The sequence below is a fragment of the Phyllobates terribilis genome, unplaced genomic scaffold (genome assembly GCF_046119375.1).
Source record: "Phyllobates terribilis strain yellow unplaced genomic scaffold, ASM4611937v1 Scaffold_1__5_contigs__length_1240528914, whole genome shotgun sequence".
NCBI classification, from domain to species: Eukaryota; Metazoa; Chordata; class Amphibia; order Anura; family Dendrobatidae; genus Phyllobates; species Phyllobates terribilis.
In genome coordinates this window covers 28442302-28469992 of record NW_027362761.1, presented here as the reverse complement: position 1 = coordinate 28469992, position 27691 = coordinate 28442302, and the positions used below count along the sequence as shown (strand labels likewise).

General features: G+C 48.1%; 1 protein-coding gene across 1 annotated transcript in view; it reads right to left on the bottom strand.

The window, feature by feature from the left end:
* The window catches only part of LOC141178781 (mast cell protease 1A-like), a 53535-nt gene extending 27834 nt beyond the window's left edge, over window positions 1-25701 (bottom strand). Inside the window, exons 1-2 of the mRNA XM_073660638.1 lie at window positions 25552-25701; window positions 22925-23069 (exon numbers count right to left, since the gene is read on the bottom strand). Coding sequence (XP_073516739.1) covers window positions 22925-23069; window positions 25552-25618 — 212 coding nt within the window. The 5' untranslated portion in view covers window positions 25619-25701. The remainder of the gene's footprint in view (window positions 1-22924; window positions 23070-25551) is intronic.
* Between the last annotated feature and the right edge of the window lie 1990 nt (window positions 25702-27691).

The following is a 27691-nucleotide window of genomic DNA, read 5'->3' as shown; positions in this document are numbered from 1 at the left end:
CTGACAAGAGTCTTTTTCAACAGTTTAACAGTGGAATTTAATCTGAAGCATGGCCAGTGCAATTCAAGGATATTACAGCAACAATCTTCATTATAGTACAGTCTGAGTTTCTTGAGCAACCGGCTCCAGTAACAATACAGTAGTTTCTTCACAAGACACAGTATTACAGTCTCTTCAGTATCATAATTCAGCATAGATTAGATCTCTTAGCAGCACACTTCTATGCATACACTTTTCCTTCACAAGGACACAATAGTACACAGCATTCTTTATCTGGCATGGAGATGGAGGGGGGGAGAGTTTGATGAGGAAGATGATCCCTGTGACACAATTCCTTCCAGTCCTTATCTTCCTGCCCGATAATACTCTGCACTGTTAGTTCAGGGAGTTTATCTGACCTGTGTTTAGTTTCTCTCCTGATCTGAATCCTGTTCAGCTGCCTTCTGTCAGATCCAGATAACACACCACCTTTTTCTTCGGCTTCAACCAGACTACAATAACAAGTTCCCTACAATTCCTCTGGGGCTCTGCTAAAACACTCCATGTCTCCTGTGACTGTGCTAACCCCTCTAGCTGCTGAATACTTCTGGAGCACAACACTTAATAATAATAATAATAATAATAGTTTTTATTTTTATAGCACCAACATATTCCGCAGCACTTTACAAATTTTAGGGGGGACATATACAGACAATACAGAATAAGCATATCTCATATCGAAAGGAGTGAGGGCCCAGCTCGCAAGCTTACAGTCTATGAGGAAATGGGGGAGACACAAAAGGTAAAAAGTACATATATTGTATAATGCAGCCTTGATATACTAAATAGGATAAATAATAATACATGGACTGGTCACTAGCCAGTATGTGTACAGTCCTGACAGAGGCTATTAAGTGCATGGTTGATATGAACCTGAAGTTGAAGAAGATTTTAATATGGGGGAAAACTGGGATGGACAGAGTGTGTTTAGGCGATATGCCAGTCTAAAAAAATGTGTTCTTAGGGTTCGCTTGAAACTGTGGGTATTGGGAATTAATCGAACTGTCCTGGGTAGTGCATTCCAAAGAATTGGCGCAGCACGAAAGAGAAATCTTGGAGACGGGAGTGGGAAGTTCGGATTATGGAGGATTTTAGTTTTAAGTCATTTGCAGAACGGAGGGCACGTGTAGGGTGGTAGACTGAGACAAGAGAGGAGATGTAGGGGGGTACTGAAGCATGGAGCGCTTTGTGGGTAAGCGTGATAAGTTTAAATTGAACTCTATATTGGATGGGCAACCAATGCAATGACTGGCACAGGGAAGAGGCATCGGTGTAGCGGTTGGCGAGGAATATGATCCTGGCTGCTGCGTTAAGGACGGATTGGAGAGGGGAGAGTTTAGTAAGAGGGAGTCCGATTAGTAGAGCATTGCAATAGTCAAGACGAGAATGAATAAGAGCTACAGTAAGAGTTTTTGCCGAGTCAAAGATGAGAAAAGTCCTGATTCTTGAGATGTTTTTGAGGTGTAGATGACATGAACGAGCGAGTGATTTGATGTGAGGAGTGAAAGAAAGATCTGAATCAAAAATGACCCCAAGACAGCGGGCTTGTTGCAGGGGAGTAATGGTTGAGCCACAAACAGAAACGGCAATATCGGGCACAGGTAGGTTAGTGGGGGGAGGAAAGACGAGTAGTTCAGTTTTTGACAGATTCAGTTTTAGGTAGAGGGAGGACACAGCACAGACACAGCAGAAAGACAATCACTGGTCTTTTGTAGTAATGCAGGGGTGATGTCCGGAGCAGAGGTGTATAATTGGGTGTCATCAGCATAGAGATGGTACTGAAAACCGAATCTGCTGATGGTTTGTCCAATAGGAGCGGTGTATAAGGAGAAAAGAAGGGGGCCTATGACTGATCCTTGAGGAACCCCGACAGTAAGGGGAAGGAGAGAGAAGGAGGAACCGACAAAAGACACAGAGAAGGAGCGGTCAGAGAGATAGGAGGAGAACCAGGAGAGAACAGTGTCCTTGAGGCCAATAGTGCGGGGCATAGTGAGGAGGAGCTGGTGATCCACAGTGTCGAATGCTGCAGAGAGATCCAGGAGAATCAGCAGGGAGTAGTGACCATTAGATTTAGCTGTTAGTAAATCATTAGAGACTTTAGTGAGGGCAGTTTCAGTAGAATGTAAAAATCGGAAACCAGATTGTAAAGGGTCAAGAAGAGAGTTGTCTGAGAGATAGCGGATGAGGTGGCAGTGGACCAGGCGTTCCAGGAGTTTAGAGATAAAGGGAAGATTGGAAACAGGTCTGTAGTTGGCCGTGCAGTTCTGGTCAAGGGATGGTTTTTTAAGTAATGGTTGTATGCTGGCGTGTTTAAAAGAAGAGGGAAAGATACCAGATGAGAGGGAAAGGTTGAAAATTTTTGATAGGTGAGTGGTGACAGCTGGAGCAAGGGACTGAAGGAGATGTGAGGGAATAGGGTCACTGGTGCAGGTGGTAGGGCGAGAAGATGCAAGGAGCCTAATCACTTCATCTTCCGTGACTGGTTCGAAGTCAGAAAGTGAGCAGGATACAATGTGGCGGGGGAGAGCATGCATAACATTTGGGGATTGGGAGAAAATTTCCTGTCGGATATGGTCAATTTTTTCTTTGAAATAATTGGCCAGATCGTCAGCGCTGAGGTCGGTGGTCGGGGCCTGTGTTGTTTGATTGAGGAGAGAATGAAACGTGTCAAAGAGTCATTTAGGATTATTGGAAAGTGAGATGATGAGGTTGTTAAAGTAGGTTTGTTTGGAGAGGTGAAGGGCAGAGTTATATGTTTTCAGCATAAATTTATAATGGAGGAAATCTTCGGGCAGATTTGATTTTCTCCACAGCCGTTCAGCTCACCTGGAGTACCTCTGGAGAAGACGTGTTTGAGGCGTGTGCCAGGGTTGTCGCCGTCTATGCTGAATTTTTCTTTGTTCTTTGTGTAGGAGGTGCGGCTTCATCCAGGGCGCATAGCATTATTTTGTTATAATGCTTCAATGCAGATTCGGGACATGAGAGGGAGGAGATTGGGGCCAATGATGATTGCAACCTTTTTATAAATTTCTGGGTGTTAATGGCGCGTAAATTTCTATAAGTGTGGACGGTGGGAGTGTCTTGAGTAGAGTCTGAGTTTTTGACAGAGAATGAAAGAAGATTATGGTCAGAGAGTGGAAGGGGAGAGTTAGTAAAGTTATGTTCTGAGCAAAGCCGGGAGAAGATCAGGTCTAATGTGTTCCCGTCCTCATGTGTAGGAGAATTAGAAAGCTGTGAAAGGCCGAAGGAGGAGGTTAGTGATAAAAGATGCGTGGCAGATGGGGAGAGAGGATCGCCAATTGGGATGTTAAAATCTCCCATGATTATCGTGGGAATGTCGCAGGATAGAAAATTTGGAAGCCAGGCAGCAAAGTGATCCAGGAATTGACGGGGGGGACCTGGAGGGCGATAGACAACCGCCACTCGCAGGGCGAAGGGCCGGTAGAGTCTGACTGTGTGGGCCTCAAAATACGGGAAGATAAGGGAGGGTACAGGGGGGATAACCTGAAAAGTACATTTTGTTGAAAGAAGCAGACCAACACCTCCCCCTGATCTGTTGTCAGGTCGCGGGGTATGAGAGAAATGTAGGCCACCATAGGAAAGAGCTGCCGCGGCGGTGGTGTCCGACTGCTGGATCCAGGTTTCAGTGAGAGCCAGAAGGTTGAGGGAATTAGAGAGGAAAAAGTCATGGATGTAAGAGAGTTTATTACAAGCTGAGCGCGCATTCCAAAGGGCACTGTTGAATGAGACAGAAGATATGCAGGGAATATTAATGAGATTAGCAGGGTTTCTGAATGTAACAGGGAAAGAGTTAGTGTTATTATTACTGGAGGATCCTGGGTTGGGAGAAATATCACTTGCGACTAATATAAGGAAGAGAGTGAGCAGATAGTTAAGTGATTTGTGAGAGCGTTTCCTGTGTTGTATGGTGGGAATGAATGGATCTGCGTGGTATAACCTTGTGAAGAGAGCATGACAACTGTACATAGGAGAAGAGAGGAGAGAGGGGTTAATATGGATGAAGTGTGCAGAATTTGTGGGAGAGCGGTGAATGTGGATGATTGTAGCAGCCAGAATATAAATTGCACAGATACAAATGGTGAATACTGTTTGCCAAAAAGATGACCTGGAAGCAAGTTTGTTTAATTGTCTTGCATGTCTTACCTGTCTCCTGCCCTGTCCAACTGCCATCTTCTAACTGCCGTGGCACTTTGATAAATTATGGCACTTCGATAAAGTATGCATAAATGCTATATGCATAAATGCCCCCGCATAAATGCTGCCCCTTGACTATGTCTCCTGTGCTTGTGTTACTTCTAATAGTTGCTGGATGCTTTTGAAGCAACAGCACTACTTCTGCATGTCACAAGGGCTTAAAGACATAGAGCAGATCCTCTTACTCACAATCTTCTTCTAATAGCCAGAGCACAAGGGATTGTCTTCCTGAGACAACTGCTGTAAATGATTTCTAACTTGAATGAAGTGTATTATTTAGACTTTTGCTTTACTAATACACTATATTCAGATACTGAAACATTGTTTCATTTTTTATTCTATTTTCTGTATATGAATTTGAGCAGCAATCTTATCATATTAACAGCAGTGCAGAAATATGCATTTGAAAAAAAAATAAACAAAAAAATATGTTAAAAAACTATTGTTTAATATAAAAACTTGCAGGGATTGTTAGTCCCTTCTTGTTACGGATCCGGGTGGTGGAACCTCTGTGCTGCGGTGCAAGGAGGGACCAGAGGGGCGTGACTAAGTATCTACTCGGCCTGACCAGGGTCGCACGGCAGCTCAGTCGACTCCGTGAACCAGGGAGGGACCGAGTAGAGGGACCAGGTGCCACTCTGGGACCGACCTTGTATGAGAGCAGGTGACTCCCACGGGTCAGAAGGCAGGTACTGACTGGTACAGCGGAAGAGCACGGCAGGCAGGCTGACGGGTGATCCGGGTAGACAGACAGGCTGATTCGGCTGATAGCCAGACGGGTGCTCCGGGTGGGCAAGCTGGCGGGCACAACAGGTAACAAGCAGATGTTTCCAGGTAAGCAGGCAAGAGGGCACGGCAGGTAACGGGCAGGTGCTTCCAGGTAAGCAGGCTGGCGGGCACGGCAGGTAACAGGCAGGTGCTTCCAGGTAAGCAGGTGGGCAGAGCCCATAGACAGACTGGCGGACAGGGCTGTAGATAGACTGTCGGGCTGGAGAGAAGTCAGAATGACGGACTGGACTGACTTGCAGAGGACCTGAGGTCTGAAGCAAAGTAAGTATCACAGAGCAACAACCTTGCACGGGCACCTCCATATTGGAGGAGGTGCCTTTTATAGAGAAATTCCTCCCACCATTGGCCGGGGTCTTCATAGGACGGTGCGCGCAGCCCCTTTAAGAGGGAGGGAGCGCGCGAGCCCTAAGCACAGTGCCGGGGAAGCTGCGCGCACAGCAGCTGCAGGGAGGTCGGAAGACGCTGGAGCAGGACCGCGGCGGTAAGGGGGACGGCATCTCTGCCTGGCAGGGGGCAGAGATGCTGACGCTACAGTACCCCCCCCCCTTTACGCCCCCTTTTTTTAGGCCAGCAAGAAATTCTTTAAGAAGAAGGGGGGCATGGATGTTCTCCCTGGGTTGCCAAGACCTCTCCTCTGGGCCAAACCCCTTCCAATCCACCAGAAAAAAGATTTTTCCTCTTAACCTTTTGGTGGCCAAAATGTTCTCTACCTCATAGATGTCCTCAGCGGAGACTGGAGCTGTAGTGGTACCTGGATCGTCAGAAAAAGAATTAAGAACAACTGGTTTGAGGAGAGATACAGTACATGGAAGGAGTTGGGAATCCGGCGAGTTTTAGCTTGTAAGCCACGGGATTGATTTGCTTGAGAACCTCAAACGGGCCGATGAACCGCGGGCCCAACTTATACGATGGTATTTTGAGCCGAACATGTTTAGAGGAGAGCCAGACCCTGTCTCCCCTATGGAATTGAGGCGGATCCAGACGTCTCTTATCGGCATGTCTCTTCATCCGCTTAGAGGACTGAAGAAGTGCGGATCTAGTGTCTTCCCAAATAGTAGAAAATTCGCTGACCAGAGACTCCCGGCAGGATTGTCCACAGAAGCGGATATGGGAAAAGTAATCCGGGGGTGTTGACCGTAGACCACAAAGAACGGGGATTTGAAAGAAGACTCACTTTCATGGTTGTTATAGGAGAACTCGGCCCATGGTAGGAGCTCAACCCAATCGTTAAGGTGAGCATTGACGAAATGCCGGAGAAAGCTGGTAAGGACCTGGTTGATACATTCCACTTGACCATTGGACTGAGGATGATAGGCAGAGGAGAAATCCAGGGTGACATCCAGCAGTTTACACGTAGCTCTCCAGAAGCGCAAAGTGAACTGGACCCCGCGATCAGACACGATGTGGAGGGGAAGGCCGTGGAGACGAAAGATGTGATGGATGAAGTCCTTAGCCAGCACAGATGCGGACGGGAGACCAGGCAGAGGGATGAAGTGGGCCATCTTAGAAAAGCGGTCAGCAACCACGCAAATGACAGTACAACCGGCAGAAACAAGGAGATCCGTAATAAAGTCCTTAGCAATGTGTTGCCACGGAGCGGAAGGTACGGGTAGAGGCAGGAGACGACCAGCGGGAAGTTGCCTGGGAACTTTGTACGGGCACAGGAGGAACAAGCCGTGACGAAATCCGCAACGTCTTACAAGCCGTGACGAATTCCGCAACGTCTTTGCGTAGAGAAGGCCACCAGTAATGCCGGGCGATGAGCAGGAAGGTCTTCCTCTGGCCTGCATGGCCGGCTAGTTTGGAAGAATGACCCCAGAGAAGAACCTTCTTATGATCCGGAACAGCTACAAAAGTCTTACCGGGTGGAAGGCGAGACAGGTCAAATGAGGCCACAGTCATTACACTGGAGGGGTCGATAATATGCAGAGGCTCCTCCTCTTTGTCGGAGGACAGGAATGAGCGGGATAGAGCTTCGGCTTTAACATTCTTGTCCGCAGGGCGGTAATGTAGAGTAAAGCAGAATTGGGCAAAGAACAGAGACCACTGGGCCTGACGCGGATTGAGTCTCTGGGCGTTTTGTAAATAAGCCAAGTTTTTGTGATTAGTGTAGATGATCACCGGGTGCAGAGCCCCCTCTCGTCCAGCGCCAATTTGATGGCAAGCAGCTCACGATCTCCTATGGAGTAGTAGCACTTGGATGAGGAGAAGAGCTTGGAAAAAAAGCAGCAGGTTACCATTCTCCCGGACGGGGATTTCTGGGTTAGCACCGCTGCGGCTCCGGAGGCAGAAGCATCTACCTCCAGGAAGAACTGCTTGTTGCAATCCGGACGGTGCAGCACGGGAGCGGAGGAGAAAGCTTGTTTTAGGGAAACGAAGGCCTCCTCCGCTTCAGAAGTCCATTCCTTGGGATTTGCTCCCTTACGGGTGAGTGCGGAGATGGGAGCAGTCCAGGAGGAGAAATGAGGGATGAAGAGGCGATAATAATTTGCGAAGTCCAGGAATCGCTGAATCGCCTTCAACCCCTCCGGCCGGGGCCATTTTAAGATGGCAGAAACCTTTTCGGGGTCCATCCGAAGACCAATCTCGGAGATAATATATCCTAGGAATGGAAGGGAAGTCTGCTCGAAGAGACACTTCTCAAATTTTGCATAGAAACGATTCTGCCGGAGTCTTAGCAGAACCTGACGAACATTCCTCCGGTGTGTGGGCAGATCTGGAGAGTAGACAAAGATATCGTCCAGGTACACCACTACGCAAGAATACAAGAGATCACGGAAGATGTCGTTAACCAGCTCCTGGAAGATGGCTGGGGCGTTACAGAGACCAAAGGGCATAACACGGTATTCATAGTGACCATCCCGGGTGTTGAATGCCGTCTTACACTCATCTCCCTTGCGGATCCGGACCAAATTGTACGCCCCACGAAGATCGAGCTTGCTGAAGATCCTCGCACCTTTAAGGCGATCGAACAGCTCTGAGATGAGAGGCAGGGGGTACTTATTCTTGATGGTAATCTGGTTAAGACCCCTGTAGTCAATACACGGCCATAGCGAGCCGTCTTTCTTTTTAACGAAGAAGAATCCTGCTCCAGCCGGGGAATTAGATTTCTGAATGAATCCCCTAGCAAGATTCTCCTCGATGTACTCAGACATGGCCCGGGTCTCAGCCAGCGACAAGGGGTAGATACGCCCGTGGGGAGGAGAAGCACCGGGTACCAGGTCGATAGGGCAATCATACGGCCTATGAGGTGGTAGTGTCTCAACTTCCTTCTTGTCTAATACGTCCGCATAGGACCAGTAGGGTGCGGCAGACCAGGTAGATTAGCCGGAGTAGACGGAGGTCGAGCCGGACGAACCGGAACCAGGCAGGTCTCATGGCAATCCTGCCCCCAATGGAGCACCTCACCAGATCGCCAATTCAGGACGGGTTCATGTCTCTGTAGCCAGGGTAGACCAAGCAATAGGGAGTGAGAGAGACCGGACAGCACATGAAAGGAGATCCTGTCCGAGTGCAGCATTCCCACCTGAAGGGTTACAGGTTCTGTGACGAGCAGGATGGTCACCGGAAGGAGTCTCCCATCCACGGAAGCGACTGCCAATGGTTCGGCCAGACGTTTGGTAGGAAACTGATACCGCTCCACAAGGGCCTGAGAAACGAGATTCCCAGCTGCTCCGGAATCCAGTTGGGCAGTTTCAAAGAAGCGGGTCTCGCCACTGGAAATAGAAACAGATAGAGTCAAGGACGGAGAGGATTTACTCTTGCCTAGGACGACCTCTCCGAGCGGTCCTAGACACTGGAGTTTCCCGGCTTCACCGGGCAGGAACGGATCAGATGCTCCTTACTGCCACAGTAGAAGCAACTCCCTTTGGCTCGGCGTGTCTCCTGGTGAGACCGGACCATCTTGGTTTGGTCAATTTGCATGGGTTCAGGCGAGCGTGCTCGGGGAATTGCTAGTAGGGAGGCAGGTTTCTGAAATACCGGAGCGAGACGAGGAAATCTTCTCTCCCGGGTAGTCTCCTTAACTCGTTCCAAGAAACGGATGTCAATCCGGGTAGCTAGTGACACCAGGTTGTCCAGGGTGGAAGGGATGTCATGACCGGCTAGCTCATCCTTGATTCGTCCGGAAAGACCCTCCCAGAAGGTGGACACCAGGGCCTCATTGTTGCAGGCAAGCTCAGATGTGAGGGTACGGAACTGTATGGCATACTGGCCCACAGTGAGACTCCCTTGGCGGAGACGGAGCAGTGAGGAGGCAGTAGAAGTCTTCCGTCCGGGCTCATCGAAGACCTTCCTGAAGGCAGTGAGGAAAGCCGGAAGATCGGACACCAGGGGATCCCCTCTCTCCCATAGGGGGTTTAGCCATGCCAATGCTTCCCCGGTGAGACGAGACATGATAAACGCCACCTTGGCCCGGTCGGAGGGAAACTGATGTGCCAGGCGTTCAAAGGCAAGCGTGCAGTGGTTTAGAAAACCCCGACATAAGACGGGATCACCACCAAAACGTGGAGGCGCAGAGAGCCGGGGTCCAGAGCTGGATGCCATGGCACTAGTAGGCTGAGGCGCCGCCGGAGCGGGTGCTGCTCGGCTCGAGATGGACACAGGCGGGATGTACAGCGTGTTCAGGCAGGAGTTGACAGACCGCAGGTAGGTTAGGATAGTTTCCTGTTCGGATCTCTGACGAGAAACCTCCTGGTACAGGTCAGAAAGCGAAGGAGCCTGGGAGGCACCGGGTTCCACGGCCCGTGCAAACTGTTACGGATCCGGGTGGTGGAACCTCTGTGCTGCGGTGCAAGGAGGGACCAGAGGGGCGTGACTAAGTATCTACTCGGCCTGACCAGGGTCGCACGGCAGCTCAGTCAACTCCGTGAACCAGGGAGGGACCGAGCAGAGGGACCAGGTGCCACTCTGGGACCGACCTTGTATGAGAGCAGGTGACTCCCATGGGTCAGAAGGCAGGTACTGACCGGTAAAGCGGAAGAGCACGGCAGGCAGGCTGACGGGTGATCTGGGTAGGCAAACTGGCGGGCACAACAGGTAACAAGCAGATGCTTCCAGGTAAGCAGGCAAGCGGGCACGGCAGGTAACTGGCAGGTGCTTCCAGGTAAGCAGGCTGGCGGGCACGGCAGGTAACGGGCAGGTGCTTCCAGGTAAGCAGGCGGGCAAAGCCCATAGACAGACCAGCGGACAGGGCTGTAGGTAGACTGTCGGGCTGGAGAGAAGTCATACTGGCGGACTGGACTGAAAATCAGACTGGTGGACAGGACTGACTTGCAGAGGACCTGAGGGCTAAAGCAAAGTAAGTATCACAGAGCAACAACCTTGCACAGGCACCTCCATATTGGAGGAGGTGCCTTTTATAGAGAAAGTCCTCCGGCCATTGGCCCGGGACTTTTTAGGACGGCGCGCGCGGCCCCTTTAAGAGGGAGGGAGCGCGCCCTAAGCACAGTACCGGGGAAGCTGCACGCACCAGCAGCAGCAGGGAGGCTGGAAGACACCAGAGCAGGACCGCGGCGGTAAGGGGGACGGCAGGGGGTAGAGACGCCGACGTTACACTTCTAAGGCCATGTTTAATTTGTAAAACTAACTAGCTATGCAAGAGGCCTGTCAATCACCTCCACCAGCGCTGGAAGAAGCCATTCAAGGGTGGAGCCGGACTAGTCTCTTCTCTGGCTATGGTCCCCGGTCGGATCTTTAAAGTATATTTTCCCTGAAACAAAACATTTTAAAGAAAAATATACCTGGCTGTGATCTTGTAATTAGGCTCTGATTCATTCTGCCTGTGGTTTTGGCAGCATGAATCAGGTGACAAGCTCCCTTTACCTTTAAACACGCAGTCATGGCTGAAAGTGTTGGCACTTGGCACCCTTGAAATAGATTGAGAAAAGGAAGTATATATCCCAGAAATTTATTGCAGTTACACATGTTTTGTTATAAACATGTTTATTTCCTTTGTGTGTATTGGAACAACACAAAAAAAACAGAGGGAAAAAAGGCAAATTGGACATAATTTCAAATAAAACATAGAAAATGGGCCGAACAAAATTGTTGACAAACTCAACTTAATATTTGGTACCACACGCTTTGGAATAAATAACTGCAATCAATTGCTTCCCAGAACCATCAACTATCCAAGGAATTGATAATGCCAGTCAGCAACGTTCAAACTGTGATTAACAAATGGAAAATCTGGGGCTCTGTAAGAACCAAACCACTATCAGGTAGACCAACAAAAATTTCGGCCACAACTGCCAGGAAAATTATTCGGAATTCAAAGAAAAACCCACAAATAACATCAGCTGAAATTCAGGACTCTCTGAAAACTAGGGGTGTGGCTGTTTCAAGATGTACAATAAGGAGTCACTTGAAGAAAAATGCCTCTGGACACTACGCTGACAGACACAGCAAATCTTCTTGCCACAGCTCGCATTGATGTGCCATCCTGGATGAGCTGCACTACCTGAGCAACTTCTGTGGATTGTAGAGTCCGTCTCATGCTACCAAGAGTGTGAAAGCACAACCAACATTCAAAAGTGACCAAAACATCAGCCAGAAAGCATTGGTACTGAGATGTGGTCTGTGGTCCCCACCTGCAGAACCACTCCTTTATTGAGTGTGTCTTGATAATTGGCAATAATTTCCATCTATTGTCTATTCCATTTGCACAACAGCATGTGAAATTGATTGTCAATCAGTGTTGCTTCCTAAGTGGACAGTTTGATTTCACAGAAGTTTGATTTACTTGGAGTTATATTCTGTTGTTTAAGAGTTCCCTTTATTTTTTTGAGCAGTGTATATTGTGGTACAGAAAGCCACCGGCTTTCTGCATTGCAATAGTTAACAGCCACCAGCCAATCAGAGGCCGGCAGCTGACATCGGTGCGCACATCGCCGGCGTATGACGTCACTGCCATGCACCGGCCTGTCCACACCACATATCAATAAGGAAGCGGACGCCGCTGGACTGGACTTTTTTTTTACTGAAAAGCCACAATATGGGGGATAGACATATGGGGACCAGGATGAAACATATGGGGCCAGGATAGAAACCTATGGGGCCAGGATGGAGACCTATGGGGCCAGGATGGAGACCTATGGGGCCAGGATGGAGACATATAAAGAAATAGTATCCTGTGTCTACCTCTAAGCGGCTGAGTTAGTACCAAACCCTACAATAGTATATACAGAACTCCTGTGTATAATGTCACTGGTGATCCCTGTATTACCTTTACACTGACACTATATACTATATACAGAGCTCGTGTGTATAATGTCACTGGTGATCCTTGTATTACCTATACACTGACACTATATACTATACACAGAGCTCCTGTGTATAATGTTACTGTATTACCTGTACACTGACACTATAAACAAAGCTCATGTGTATAATATCACTGGTGATCACTGTATTACCTGTGCACTGACACTGCAAACAGAGCTCCTGTGTATAATGTCACTGGTGATCACTTTATTACCTGTACATTAAACTGTGTGCAGAATTATTAGGCAAATGAGTATTTTGATCACATGATACTTTTTATACATGTTGTCCTACTCCAAGCTGCATAGGCTTGAGAGCCAACTACCAATTAAGTAAATCTGGTGATGTGCATCTCTGTAATGAGGGGTGTTGACTAATGACATCAACACCCTATATAAGGTGTGCTTAATTATTAGGCAACTTCCTCTCCTTTGGCAAAATGGGTCAGAAGAGAGATTTGACGGGCTCTGAAAAGTCCAAAATTGTGAGATGTCTTGCAGAGGGATGCAGCAGTCTTGAAATTTCCAAACTTTTGAAGCGTGATCACCAAACAATCAAGCGTTTCATGGCAAATAGCCAACAGGGTCACAAGAAGCGTGTTGGTCAAAAAAGGTGCAAAATAACTGCCCATGAATTGAGGAAAATCAAGCGTGAAGCTGCCAAGATGCCATTTGCCACCAGTTGTGCCATATTTCAGAGCTGCAACGTTACTGGAGTATCAAAAAGCACAAGGTGTGCGATACTCAGGGACATGGCCAAGGTAGGGAAGGCTGAAAAACGACCACCTTTGAACAAAAAACATAAGATAAAACGTCAAGAATGGGCCAAGAAATATCTTAAGACTGATTTTTCAAAGGTTTTATGGACTGATGAAATGAGAGTGACTCTTGATGGGCCAGATGGATGGGCCAGAGGCTGGATCAGTAAAGGGCAGAGAGCTCCACTCCGACTCAGACGCCAGCAAGGTGGAGGTGGGGTACTGGTATGGGCTGGTATCATCAAAGATGAACTTGTGGGACCTTTTCTGGTTGAGGATGGCGTGAAGCTCTACTCCCAGACCTACTGCCAGTTTCTGGAAGACAACTTCTTCAAGCAGTGGTACAGGAAGAAGTTGGTATCGTTCAAGAAAAACATGATTTTCATGCAGGACAATGCTCCATCACATGCATCCAACTACTCCACAGTGTGGCTGGCCAGTGAAGGTCTAAAAGAAGAAAAAATAATGACATGGCCCCCTTGTTCACCTGATCTGAACACCATAGAGAACCTGTGGTCCATCATAAAATGTGAGATCTACAGGGAGGGAAAACAGTACACCTCTCGGAACAGTGTCTGGGAGGCTGTGGTAGCTGCTGCATGCAATGTTGATCGAAAACAGATCAAGCAACTGACAGAATCTATGGATGGAAGGCTGTTGAGTGTCATCATAAAGAAAGGTGGCTATACTGATCACTAATTTTTGGGGTTTTTGCATGTTAGAAATGTTTATTTCTAAATTTTGTGTACTGATATTGGTTTACCTGGTGAAAATAAACAAGTGAGATGGGATTATATTTGGTTTTTATTAAGTTGCCTAATAATTCTGCACAGTAATAGTTACCTGCACAAACAGATATCCTCCTAAGATAGCCAAATCTAAAAAAAAAAAAACCTCTCCAACTTCCAAAAATATTAAGCTTGGATATTTATGAGTCTTTTTGGTTGATTGAGAACATAGTTGTTGATCAATAATAAAAATAATCCTCTAAAATACAGCTTGCCTAATAATTCTGCACACAGTGTATATGCTGTATACAGAGCTCCGGTGTATAATTTCACTGATGAGACACTGCATTATCTGTACACTATACACTATATAATATACACCGAGCTCTTGTGCACTTATGGTAATATTATTATTATATTGTTATTATTAATGTGTGTTTTTAATCAATGATCAATGTTGTAGTATTTGGTCACTATGTAATATGTGCTCTGCTCATGGTGTGGTGGTATTTATCCCTTGTATGTGGTATGTAGTATTATTTGGTCACTATGTGGAGGTAATATGTAGTTTGGTCACGGTGGGATGTTATTTTGCACATATTTGCTGCTGAGGCCAGAGATTAGTTGCAGCAGACAGTTGAGGTTACAAATGGACAGGTGGTCATCCTTTCCAATTTGGGCAGGGTTTCTGTAGTACTAATTTTCATAACTTGTAGAAAACTATCCACCATACTAAGAATTGACTGACAGTCACACTGGGACAATGTGTGCTGGAAAGGAGGTAATGAGACTATAAATGAAGGTACAGGTGGGGTAAAAAGGATAAAGCCCCTTTACTTTTACTTACCGTTACTTGTATTTTGTGGTTGAAAATGTGAGTGAAAATGGGCGTGGCTAGTAATAATGTGGAACCCCAGGGGTCTGGTTACCACAGTAATAGAGATATTATGTCTGAGAGCAAGTGGGAGGTTTCTCTGGTCAGGAGCCCTAAGCATGCAACAAGGCCCACCCAGACCTGGGAGGGGAGGAATCTGCCCTTATAAACTGGGTCTGGGGCGGGATTAGGTTAGTCAGAGCCTGGAGAGGGAAAGTGACAACAGGAGCTCTGTAGGAGCAGGAGCGAGTGCCAGAGGCTGGAAGCTAGATAGCTCGCCTTGGCTGAAGACACTAAACCCGGACACGGAGTCCGAGGCTGTGGGGACATCCAGGTCCAGCAGCAGAATCCAACCGGCAGGGGATTCCATGTCCTCTGGCCTTAGAAACCCGAAGGCACGGTCACAAGCAAGGGACCAGCACCGCCATCGTGAAGCGGAGGCTAACGGAAGGCCCCAAGTCACCGGCCATACGGGTGAGCACCACACGGTATACTCAGGGACGTGGGCTACTTCTACCCGCATAGAGCAAGGTAGCCAGGAAAGAGTGCAGATAGTCGGGGAGGCCTACAACTCCACCTGGCTAGGGGAGATCCTACTTACTTACAGACTGACCAGGCCCCTACTGCTAACAAGTACTCCCGGGAGGGTCTGCTTTATACCATCAGTAAAGACCCTGAACTGCACCACACGTCTCTGTGTTTCATCGCCGCACCAGCACCATCACTACTGGGACGCTCACACCATCACTCCCATCGTCCACACTAGTTGCCCTGAGGCAATACTTCTCCCGTGGGGAGTTATCCCATACTCGGCTGCGCAAACAACATCAGCCTCAGCGGTCTGCAGCGCAGCGGCGGTCCCCACTGACCGCAATCCACGGGTGGCGTAGTCGGACAATTACAATACCAATAGACTGCCACTGGTTTGACCGCCCTGGGCACGGACCGGGTCACCGCCACACTGAGACTACAACCCCCAGCGATTCGGCTCCGGGTATCCCCGTGCACAGCACAGGCCCAGGGGGCGCGTCAACTTTGGCGTAGTCGGCAGGATTTCGTGCCCGCAACCACCGGGTACTGCGTGCCTGAAAAAGACTTTTGTACTTACCTGTGGTGAAGTTTCCCCGCCGTCCGGAGTCGTTTCCCGCCATCGGACGCCATCTTGGACCGTTTCCCGCCGTCTTCTGCCGTCTTCCCGCCATCTACAGCTGCTTCCCGCCATCGGACGCCATCTTCAGGATGCCGCACGGGAAGAAGAGGGGCGTGGACGCCGAAAGCGCGCGAGATCCGAAGCTCCGCCCCACGCGCCGACTCTGCATAAGGTCCTGGAAGGGAGGAAGAGCGACGCTGACGTCACAGGGGCACGACGCAAGGTCCTCTACCCCGACGATTGACTGCGGAGCCGCGGCCCAAGGAAGAAGAGCATCGCAAGGTAGGCCACGGTCCACTAGAGTGGTAGAAGGATGCCGGATACCGAGGGGAGCGCCACCGCCACACCGGCCGCCAGCGCAACCGCTGCAGCGGTCATGCCATTCACCATGCCCTATATCCCGGGGGCAACCTGGCTACCCCAGTACTCAGGGGAGTCACATACCCTAAGTGACTTTAGGGAAAGACTTGATAGCCTCTTCCAAGTATACCCCCTCACAGAAGAGCAAAAAGTGAGCATTCTGGTGGACCAGTTAATCGGGGCAGCCCAAAGGGAGGTAAAGTCCTGGTCACCTGGGAAGAAGAGGACTGTCAGAGAAATACTAGCCCGGCTGAAAGACACATTTGATACCCGCACCTCAGCCGAAATAAAACTAAGATTTTACGGGTGCAAACAACGGGCACACGAAAATATAAGAGACTATGCTCTAAACCTACAAGAGGCCCTAAGAGCCATTAAACAGGCAGACCCTGACAGCGTGGGAAATGAAGACAAGCTGTTGACCGAACAATTTATTGAGGGTCTACTGTGCAACGCCCACCGAACCCAGTTGCGGGCAATGGCCTTACAGGACCCTGACCTGGACTTTGCACAGTTCAAGGACAGAGCCATCCGGGTGCTCCGAGAACCCACAGGCGCCCTGCTATCACTTATCACCAGGATGCAGAGCCCTTGTCTGCAGGGCCTGTGGGAGCTGATGCGCAGGCTTTGAACAATGACCCGGCTACAGACCTGCACCATCAGGTCCAAGAGCTGACTAAGAGCGTTGCCGCGCTAACCAGAACTGTGCAGTCTTTGCAGGTCTCTTCTCCAGGAAAGATCCAGCTGGCATCCGGACCGGAGGACGTCCCGTGGCGCCGACTGAGGAGGACCCCACCGGCCAGAGGAAGACCCAGCGACAGATACAACGAGGACGGACGACCCATCTGCCGCCGCTGCAATCAACCCGGACATATGGCAAGGTACTGTCATTTAAACGGGCACAACCTGGGGTAGAGGGCCAACCCCCAGGCTTAAGATCATCAGGCCCATCAAACTGGCGTGACAAATACGTAGGGGGACGTCCGGTCTTGCCTGTGGTACCGGATGGCATTCCTATGAGTGCCCTACTAGACACCGGGTCACAGGTCACCACCATCCCGTACGTGCTCTTCAAGCGGTACTGGAATGACTCGGACATAACCCGCTACCCAGATGACGACCTGAGCATTATCGCCAGCAATGGTCAGCCCGTGCCACAGATAGGATTTAAAGAGGTGACCATCAAGGTCGGTAAAGTTGAACTGCCGGCACAAGGACTTATCATTGTGGACATTGACCGTCGCGAGAGTCACCCAAAAATAACCCTAGGTACTAATGTAATCAAAAACTGTCTTGCAGAGGTGATTCTTATTTTGCAACAGGTTGCCAAGAACGCCAGTTCCAGCCAGCAGCGTGTCCTCCAAAAAGAGATCCGGGCACTGATGAAACGGCAACAGGTGGAACTATCTGGTGGTGAGATAGGTAGCGTGAGAATGTGTGACCCGTTCCCTATTGCCATGCCCCCGAAAAGTGAGATGATGATTTGGTGCCGGACAGCTATTGGTCTAAGAGATAGAGACTACCAAGCAATGGTAGAACCCGTCTACTCAGACAGTAGGCCCACCATTTTGACAGCACGGGGGGTGGTCGATGTATGCCATGTGAGGGTGCCCGTCCGCATCATAAATATCGGGGAGAGAGAAGTATACCTGCCCCGGTATGCCACGCTAGCCAAATTGTTCACCATCAACCAGAATTCTGTACAGGCCGTGGAACCCTTGCCTCCATCTCAACCAGAGGAAGGTAAGGGCTCTAAGAAACCAGTGGAGGACTGGTGTCAGCAACTGCATTTGGGTACTGACTCCACTCCCTCACACCAAAAACAGGGAGTCTATCGGGTGGTTCAAGAGTACGAGAGAGTGTTTAGTAAACACCCGCTGGACTTCGGGCGAGTAAAGGGGGTAGAACATCACATCCCCACGGGAGACCATCCTCCCATAAAGGAGAGATACCGACCCGTACCCCCTGCACACTATCAACACGCCAAGGGGATGCTAAAAGACATGAAGGAGGCTGGGGTAATTAGGGACAGCTGTAGCCCCTGGGCAGCTCCACTAGTCTTAGTGAAAAAGAAAGACAACACCATGAGAATGTGTGTAGACTACAGGAAAGTCAACCGTATCACACACAAAGATGCGTACCCGTTACCAAGGATAGAAGAGTCCTTAGCTGCATTAAAATCTGCTAACTTCTTCTCTACTTTGGATCTCACTAGCGGGTACTGGCAGGTTCCTGTAGCAGAGGCGGACCGGGAGAAGACCGCATTCACCACCCCGATGGGACTCAGCGAATTTAATTGTATGCCGTTCGGGCTCTGCAACGCACCAGGAACCTTCCAACGGTTGATGGAATGCTGTCTGGGACACCGGAACTTCGAGACGGTCCTATTATACCTGGACGATGTCATCGTCTATTCCAAGACCTATGAGGACCATCTGGAACACCTGGCAGAAGTGTTTGAAGCCCTGGCAAACTATGGCCTAAAGGTAAAACCCTCAAAGTGTCATCTACTGAAGCCAAAGGTACAGTACCTGGGACACGTGGTGAGTGCTGACGGAGTGGCTCCCGACCCTGACAAGATCACCGTGATTAAGGACTGGCCAAGACCATCCAGCATAAAGGAAGTGCGGCAGTTCCTCGGGTTGGTAGGCTACTACCGAAGATTCATTCCCGGTTTTACCAAGAAGGCAGCTCCTATGCAGGACCTCCTGATAGGCCAGTCCAGGAAGGCCAAAAACCAGAAGCCACCCTTCAAATGGGAAAAGCTGGAAGAGGAGTCCTTCCGCCAGCTGAAGATGGCCCTCACGGGGGATGAAATCCTGGCGTACCCTGATTACAGCCAGCCCTTTATCCTCTACACGGACGCAAGCAACATCGGGCTAGGGGCCGTACTGTCCCAGATCCAGCAGGGGAGAGAACGGGTAATTGCTTACGCCAGCCGAAAACTGCGACCCACGGAAAGAAACCCTGAGAATTACAGCTCGTTCAAGCTAGAGTTCCTGGCAGTGGTGTGGGCAGTAACCGAACGTTTCAAGCATTACCTTGCCTCTTCCAGGTTCACCGTGTACACGGACAACAACCCGTTGACACACCTGGACACTGCAAGACTGGGTGCCCTGGAGCAGAGATGGATGGCCCGCCTGTCCAATTTTGAGTTCACGATCAAGTACCGGGCAGGACGCTCCAATACCAACGCAGACGCCCTGTCCAGGATGCCAAACCTACCGGACGAAGGGGAGGATCCAGAAGAATTGGAAGAGATCGAACTCCCTGCGTTTCACCGTCATGGGATTACCCAGTATTCCCACCGTGTGAGGGGCCAGCGATCCGCTACGTTCAACCCCTTACCCCACTACAACTGGGCGGAGACACAAGACAGCGACCCCGCAGTCCATCTGGTGAAGGAGATGCTGACCCAGGCTGACGCCCGCCTGGATCCAGACGTTCCGGAAGAGACCAAGCAACTGTGGACGGAGAAGAGCAGACTGTTTCTCTACAAGGAGAAGTTGTGCCGCAGAATGGTCAATTCCCGGACACATGAACTGATCTGGCAGGTGGTGGTACCGAGACGGGACGCAGCTATGGTGCTGGAGGCCTACCACAATGGGGCAGGGCACTTCGGATGGAAGCAGCTGGAGTTCCTGCTGCGTGAACGGTTCTACTGGATAGGCATGAGAGGAGCCATTGAGAGGTGGTGTAGAGACTGTGGCCCGTGCAATCTAAGAAGAAGGGACCGTGCCAGCCAGAGGACTCCCCTGCAGCCCATCATCACCAGGCAGCCGCTGGAACTGGTCGCTCTGGACCATGTTAAACTGGCTCCAAGCAGAAGCGGGTATGTCTACGCCCTAACCATCGTGGATCACTACTCCCGGTTCCTGGTGGTGGTCCCTGTCAAAGACCTGACGGCTCAGACAGCAGCCAGAGCCTTCCAGCTGCACTTCTGTCGCCCACACGGGTATCCGGACCAAGTGCTGAAGGACCAAGGACCAGCCTTCGAAGCGGAGGTCTTCCAGGAGTTCTGCAACCTGTATGGCTGCAAGAAGATAAGAACAACGCCCTATCACCCCCAAACCAATGGACTCTGCGAGAAGATGAACCAGGTGGTGATAGATCTGCTAAAAACATTGCCCCTGGAAGAACGCAGTTTGTGGCCTGAGAAACTGCCCGATCTGGTGGACCTGCATAACCACATCCCGGTAGGTTCCACCAACTGTACCCCGGCTTACCTAATGCGAGCAAGACCTGGTAAGCTGCCTGTTGACCTGGATATGGGAGTCCTGACACCCGAGGACACCTCGCCAGAAGCAGACTGGGATACAGAACGGCAGCAGCAGTACCGGAAAGTACAAGAGAGCGTCGAGCGAAGTCTCTGTCAATCAATAGAAAGGCAGGAGAGGACTTACAACCAACATGCTCCCGCTGTTCCCCTGGTACCTGGAGAGCAGGTCTTGAAAAGGAAAAGGCGGCTCCATAAGTTTGACGATCAGTGGGAAAAGGACCCGTACACCGTACTGCCCTCAAGCCACAATAACCCAAAGGTGTACGTCATTAGCAAGGATGGAGGAGAGACCACGGCCACTGTCTCCAGAGACCACCTGAAAAAGTGCCCCGAGAAGTTGCAAAGCACGGATGAAGATCAGGAAGACCCTCAACCCGTAGAGGAAAAGGAGGAAATGATCAGCACCGTACTCGGAGACTTTCCCCGGTCCTGGACACAAGTAAACAACGCTATCGTGGTGCCCGTCCTCACCTTTCTCCAGCCAGCCCCTCAAGTGCCTACAGAAGACCAGGTAGAGCTGGAAGAGCAGCCGGCCCAAGAGGCAGAAGAGTCCACACCAGCAGCGCAGGAGAATCAACCCTCTGCTAGTAGTGAGCCTGCCGTGCCCCTAGTGAGCCAAAGAGTGTGCAGACAGCTGCCCAGCTTGCCCATAACACCTCCTACACCCTGTAGTGCAGGACCAGTTAGTGAGCTCCGTAGGTCCACTAGAGTCACTAGAGGTCAGATGCCCGCGCGCTGGAGAATATAACTAATGCACTGTGAATTTATCTGTTAACTGTTTATGGTTTATGTTTGTTGCCTGTTATTAATTATGTTTCTCAGTTACCCTGCAGATTTATTTGGACTAACAGGTTATGGACACTGGATAACCGGAACAATTTTGTAGATAGTTGCACCTTGGTGCCTCTTGCGAAGACAGCCGCGGAAGAGAAAACCTGTCTGGCGTGGCCTCCTTGCGGCCCAAAGTAGCTAGCTCCAGCCTTGCAGCCACACCCAGGGCCAACGTAAGGGGTTTGCTTTGGACAGGTCCCCTACTTCGCTTAAAACTTCACCTTGGGTGATATGGACACCCGGTTACGGACACGCCGTGACCTTTAAAGAACTAAATCTTCTTGTAAATATGTTATTGTATTATTGTTATACCCTGCATTTATGTTTCTTTAAAAAATGTGTTTAGTCCCGGAGTACTAAAATTTACTAGGGGGGAATGTGGCACCCCAGGGTTCTGGTTACCACAGTAATAGAGATATTATGTCTGAGAGCAATTGGGAGGTTTCTCTGGTCAGGAGCCCTAAGCATGCAACACGGCCCACCCAGACCTGGGAGGGGAGGAATCTGCCCTTATAAACTGGGTCTGGGGCGGGATTAGGTTAGTCAGAGCCTGGAGAGGGAAAGTGACAACAGGAGCTCTGTAGGAGCAGGAGCGAGTGCCAGAGGCTGGAAGCTAGATAGCTCACCTTGGCTGAAGACACTAAACCCGGACACGGAGTCCGAGGCTGTGGGGACATCCAGGTCCAGCAGCAGAATCCAACCGGCAGGGGATTCCATGTCCTTAGAAACCCGAAGGCACGGTCACAAGCAAGGGACCAGCACCGCCATCGTGAAGCGGAGGCTAACGGAAGGCCCCAAGTCACCGGCCATACGGGTGAGCACCACACGGTATACTCAGGGACGTGGGCTACTTCTACCCGCATAGAGCAAGGTAGCCAGGAAAGAGTGCAGATAGTCGGGGAGGCCTACAACTCCACCTGGCCAGGGGAGATCCTACTTTCTTACAGACTGACCAGGCCCCTACTGCTAACCAGTACTCCCGGGAGGGTCTGCTTTATACCATCAGTAAAGACCCTGAACTGCACCACACGTCTCTGTGTTTCATCGCCGCACCAGCACCATCATTACTGGGACGCTCACACCATCACTCCCATCGTCCACACTAGCTGCCCTGAGGCAATACTTCTCCCGTGGGGAGTTATCCCATACTCGGCTGCGCAAACAACATCAGCCTCAGCGGTCTGCAGCGCAGCGGCGGTTCCCACTGACCGCAATCCACGGGTGGCGTAGTCGGACAATTACAATACCAATAGACTGCCACTGGTTTGACCGCCCTGGGCACGGACCGGGTCACCGCCACACTGAGACTACAACCCCCAGCGATCCGGCTCCGGGTATCCCCCTGCACAGCACAGGCCCAGGGGGCGCGTCAATAACATGGGTGTGTATTTTAATGGGCATATCTTTTTGAAATGGGCATAGTTTCCTAATACAAACAGGAAACCTCTTGTTAAAAAATTGAATTCCACCCCTGATCTAATGTGTATGGCGGCCTTTGCAGTAGAGACTAAAAATACCAGTATAAAAATAAACTAAAATAATGACAGGTTTTCTTTAACTGCAAAAGAAGTCAAGCTTTACACAAGTATAGTATCATTCTGTATTGTTCATATGTTTCAAAATTGTTGGATTAACTTACCCATTACAATGGGCAGCAGATAAGACCCAGTCTGGGGCAATCAAAGAACCACCACAAAATAGGTCATCAATTTTTAAGTACGCTATATAAGGTCTTGAATGTGGCTTGGCTTCATCACCCCCAATGATTCCATTATTATTTTTTTCTGTAATATACACAAAATTTCATTGTGATTAATTGGTAATCATATAATTAAGACATTACAATTTAGCATTCTGTAAAAGAAACACATAAAATGTTCAACTATTTTGCCAATGGTGGAGAGGGCAAAATACCCTGCAATTATTTTGCCAATGTCCTATATGCACCATTTGAGAAATTTTTACATTGGGTTTCAGAATGGGGTAGTAATTGTAGTCGTGTAAAATACCTGTTTGTTCTAGAGTGTTTTATCCATGATATCCATTGTCCACAGCAATCTTGAGTGGTTATGGGCTAATACTCAATATTTCTGGAGGACGGCAGTGGTTTAAGGGTTATTAATTAACCCCTAATATTTCTGGTGGTTTAGGATAATGAAAATGTTGATGGAGGTGCAGGTAATATAAATTAAATGTACTAAATTAAATTAAGTTTTTCCATATTTTTAAGAAGGGAAACAAATAATTTTCTTTTGATTACATCCATAAGGGCGCTACGTAGCCAAGGAGGCTGAAATGATGATAAATCACTGCAGACTAGAGATGTACACTTCCCTGCTGCAGACTAGTGATGCACACTTCACTACTGCAGACTAGAGATGTACACTTCCCTGCTGCAGACTAGAGATGCACACTGCACTGCTGCAGACTAGTGATGTACAATTCCCTGCTGTAGACTAGAGATGCAAACTGCACTGCTGCAGACTAGAGATGCACACTGCACTGCTGCAAACTAGAGATGCACACTGCACTGCTGCAGACTAGAGATGCACACTGCACTGCAGCAGACTAGAGATGCACACTGCACTGCTGCAGACTAGAGATGCACACTGCACTGCTGCAGACTAGAAATGCACACTGCACTGCTGCAAACTAGAGATGCACACTGCACTGCTGCAGACTAGAGATGCACACTGCACTGCTGCAGACCAGAGATGCACATTGCACTGCTGCAGACTAGAGATGCACACTGCACTGCTGCAGACTAGAGATGCACACTGCACTGCTGCAGACTAGAGATGCACACTGCACTGCTGCAAACTAGAGATGCACACTGCACTGCTGCAGACTAGAGATGCACACTGCACTGCTGCAGACTAGAGATGCACACTGCACTGCTGCAGACTAGAGATGCACACTGCACTGCTGCAGACTAGAGATGCACACTGCACTGCTGCAGACTAGAGATGCACACTGCACTGCTGCAGACTAGAGATGCAAAATGCACAATGTCAAAAGACAGTGGGTGCTCATAAAAGAGTAAGGGGTGGATGCTCTGTTTTTCTGATCCACTGCTCTAACAGCCCTATTGCCCTTCACACAGCTAACTAGCCACTTAAAAAGCTGCAGACTGCTACAGTGATAGTATAGGCTATGCTATACTGTGCTATGATATTAACCTAACACTGCAGCTGTTATATTGGGGGCTGCTGTATTTGTAGGTTGTAAGTGTCATTTGATAGTAGAAAGAATTAACATTTAATCCATTGGCTTCTCTAAAACATCTTGGAAGTAGAAAAACAGCAGAAAATGCACTCTAAGTTCATAGAGACTGTACTGGCCAAATTACACTGTAGGATGTGACGTCCAATGGTCATAGTCTTTGAAAATTACTTGTGAGAATATAATCTTACGAAAAGTTTTGACACGGGTGTGAAATTTCTCCCTGTGAAGTCTGCCAAGTTTGCATAAGGAAATGTATAGGTCATGTATTTCTCCTTTTGAAATTTAAATATGTAAATATCCTCTCCAAACACGAAGAGGACAGGAACTCTAGCATCACCTATTGGGTGTAGCATTCATAAAACTCAATATCAACCCTTTAAAGGGCTTTGCCAAGTGACTTAGGATAGGAAGCCAAACCAAAAACTACTTATGCAGTCATGTTTCAGGGTTTCTGCCCCTCACCAGTGCAAAGCAAGAGAACTGGTTGGCCGGGAGAGAGACATTTCACAGAGTTCTAAGGGGTAAACTTAGATGCAAAATGCTCATTGGTCTTTATTTAATATTTGATAACTCTGTGCTATTCTATACTAACCATGTGAAATGTAAGGCATCACTGGCAAGATATTTGCATTTTCCTTTATGTGAGAGTTGCATTAGGATATTGTCTTTAGCAGCATGCTACCTTTAATAAAAGCAATTTACCACTTTGTATCCAGGCACAGAATTTTAGGAAGTTTTATTAAAATATAATTATTCAATAATAACCTTATTTTTAGATAGGCAAGCCCTAAAGAGCCTTAAGGACAACTATCATGTAAATAATTCACCTCATCCAGTTACAGTCTGGGAGATAAGTGTACAAGGGTCAAACTTTATACATTAGAATGCAAGAATACAATACCTGCTCTCATGTTTTAATTTTTTTTCCTGTTTATTTTATTTACTAAGTTATAGAACCTTTAAATGTGTATGAAAATAGAAATATGATGAAGATGTTACAAGTGTACACAGATAATATGGATACATATAGATAAAACTGACCTGCTCTTGGTGTTGATAAGAAGATAGAAGATATAAAGATCACAAGGATGACATCAACGTGTTCCATCTCAAGCTGCTTCTAAGCATTCGCTGCGTCTTTATCAACTTTATGACCTTTATAACAACTGTAGTCACAACCCAGACCAATTACATTGCAAACTGTTTTTAAGAAATGCAAATTAGGGGGTATGCTGGTTTCTTAAAAATTAAAGGGGTATTCCCTTCTCATACATTTATAGCATACCCACAGAGTATTCCATAAATGTATATATGAGGGTCTCATTAATGGGAATCAACTCTATCTCAAGAAAGGAGCCTAATCATGAGCTGCCGTCAGTGGACAGATCGTTAGAATTCCCATGCAAATGATTGTGAAGAGAGATAGAGAGAAGAACGCTCTTTGTGTGGATCAACAATGATAAAATTCGATAGGTGAATAATATTCCACTCACCTAGTCTGGATGTGCAAGGCAGGCACAACACTCTGTATAGTCAGGGTAAATTCCTCCAAAAGGCTGCTGCTCCCACCGCTGGTTCCTGGGATCATGAGTGCTGGAACTGAAGACCATCAATTTGCAGATAAAATAGCGGATCTGAGGAGAGCTGCCAAGGATGTAGGAGATTCGGAAGAGATTTGGTAAAAAATGTTATTAAAACATCAGCTACGCATAACGGAGTTATACCAACTCCTTCATCAGGCATATAATAACAGGATATCACCTATGACCTTTATATAGGTCACTGGTGACGTGGTCAATCAGATACAGATGAAATGCAATAAATCAGTATAATCCTCACTCATCTATCGCTGGTTAGAATATAATAGAATTAAGAATAAATAATGAGAAGTTATTACTGTGATATTTATTCTTAAATCTATTATTATTCATTTAATCAATAATATATCAGTGAGGATTATGTTGACTTATTGCCACATGTAGGACAGAGCAAAGCCATAGAATGGCGATTACCAGCGGAAAGGAGGGTCAGACGCCGCAGCAATGTCGCCTATCCTACCGGACCATTCATATCTGCAAACAGAGCAATTCAAAACCTTTTTTGAGGGTTATATAGGGGGAGTCAGGGGAACTGTGTGGAATGAAGCACAGGTGCTGATCACCTTGATGGTATTTGTTCATATACTAAACAAAGGGTGACAGGTTTCCTTTAATCCCTTTACCCCTGAGGGTGGTTCGCACGTTAATGACCAGGCCAATTTTTACAATTCTGACCACTGTCACTTTATGAGGTAATTACTCTGGAACGCTTCAATGGATCCCACTGATTCTGAGACTGTTTTTGTGTGACATATTGTACTTCATGATTGTGGCAAAATTTCTTCAATATCACTTGCGTTTATTTGTGAAAAAAAAACGGAAATTTGGCGAAAATTTTGCAATTTTCAAAATTTTAATTTTTATGCCCTTAAATCAGAGCGATATGTCACACAAAATAGTCAATAAATAACATTTCCCACATGTCTACTTTATATCGGCACAATTTTGGAACCAAAATTTTTTTTTGTTGGGGAGCTATAAGGGTTAAAAGTTGACCAGCGATTTCTCATTTTTCCAACAAAATTTACAAAACCATTTTTTTAGGGACCACATCACATTTGAAATCACTTTGAGAGGTCTTTATGACAGAAAATACCCAAAAGTGACACCATTCTAAAAACTGCACCCTCAAGGTGCTCAAAACCACATTCAAGAACTTTATTAACCCTTCAGGTGCTTCGCAGGAATTTTTGGAATGTGGAAGAAAAAGATTAACATTTAACTTTCTTCACAAAAATGTTACTTTAGACCCAATTTTTTTATTTTCGCAGGGGTAACAGGAAAAAATGAACCCCAAAATTTGTTGCGCAATTTCCCCTGAGCACGCAGATACCCCATACGTGGGGAAAAAACACTGTTTGGGCGCACGGCAGGCCTCGGAAGAGAAGGACACCATTTGACTTTTTGAATGTAAAATTTGCTTGAATAATTAGCGGACGCCATGTTGCGTTTGGAGAGCCCTTGATGTGCCTAAACAGTGGAATCCCCCACAAATGACACCATTTTGGAAACTAGACCCCTCAGGGAACTTATCTAGATGTGTGGTGAGCACCTTGAACCCCAAGGTGCTTCACAGAAGTTTA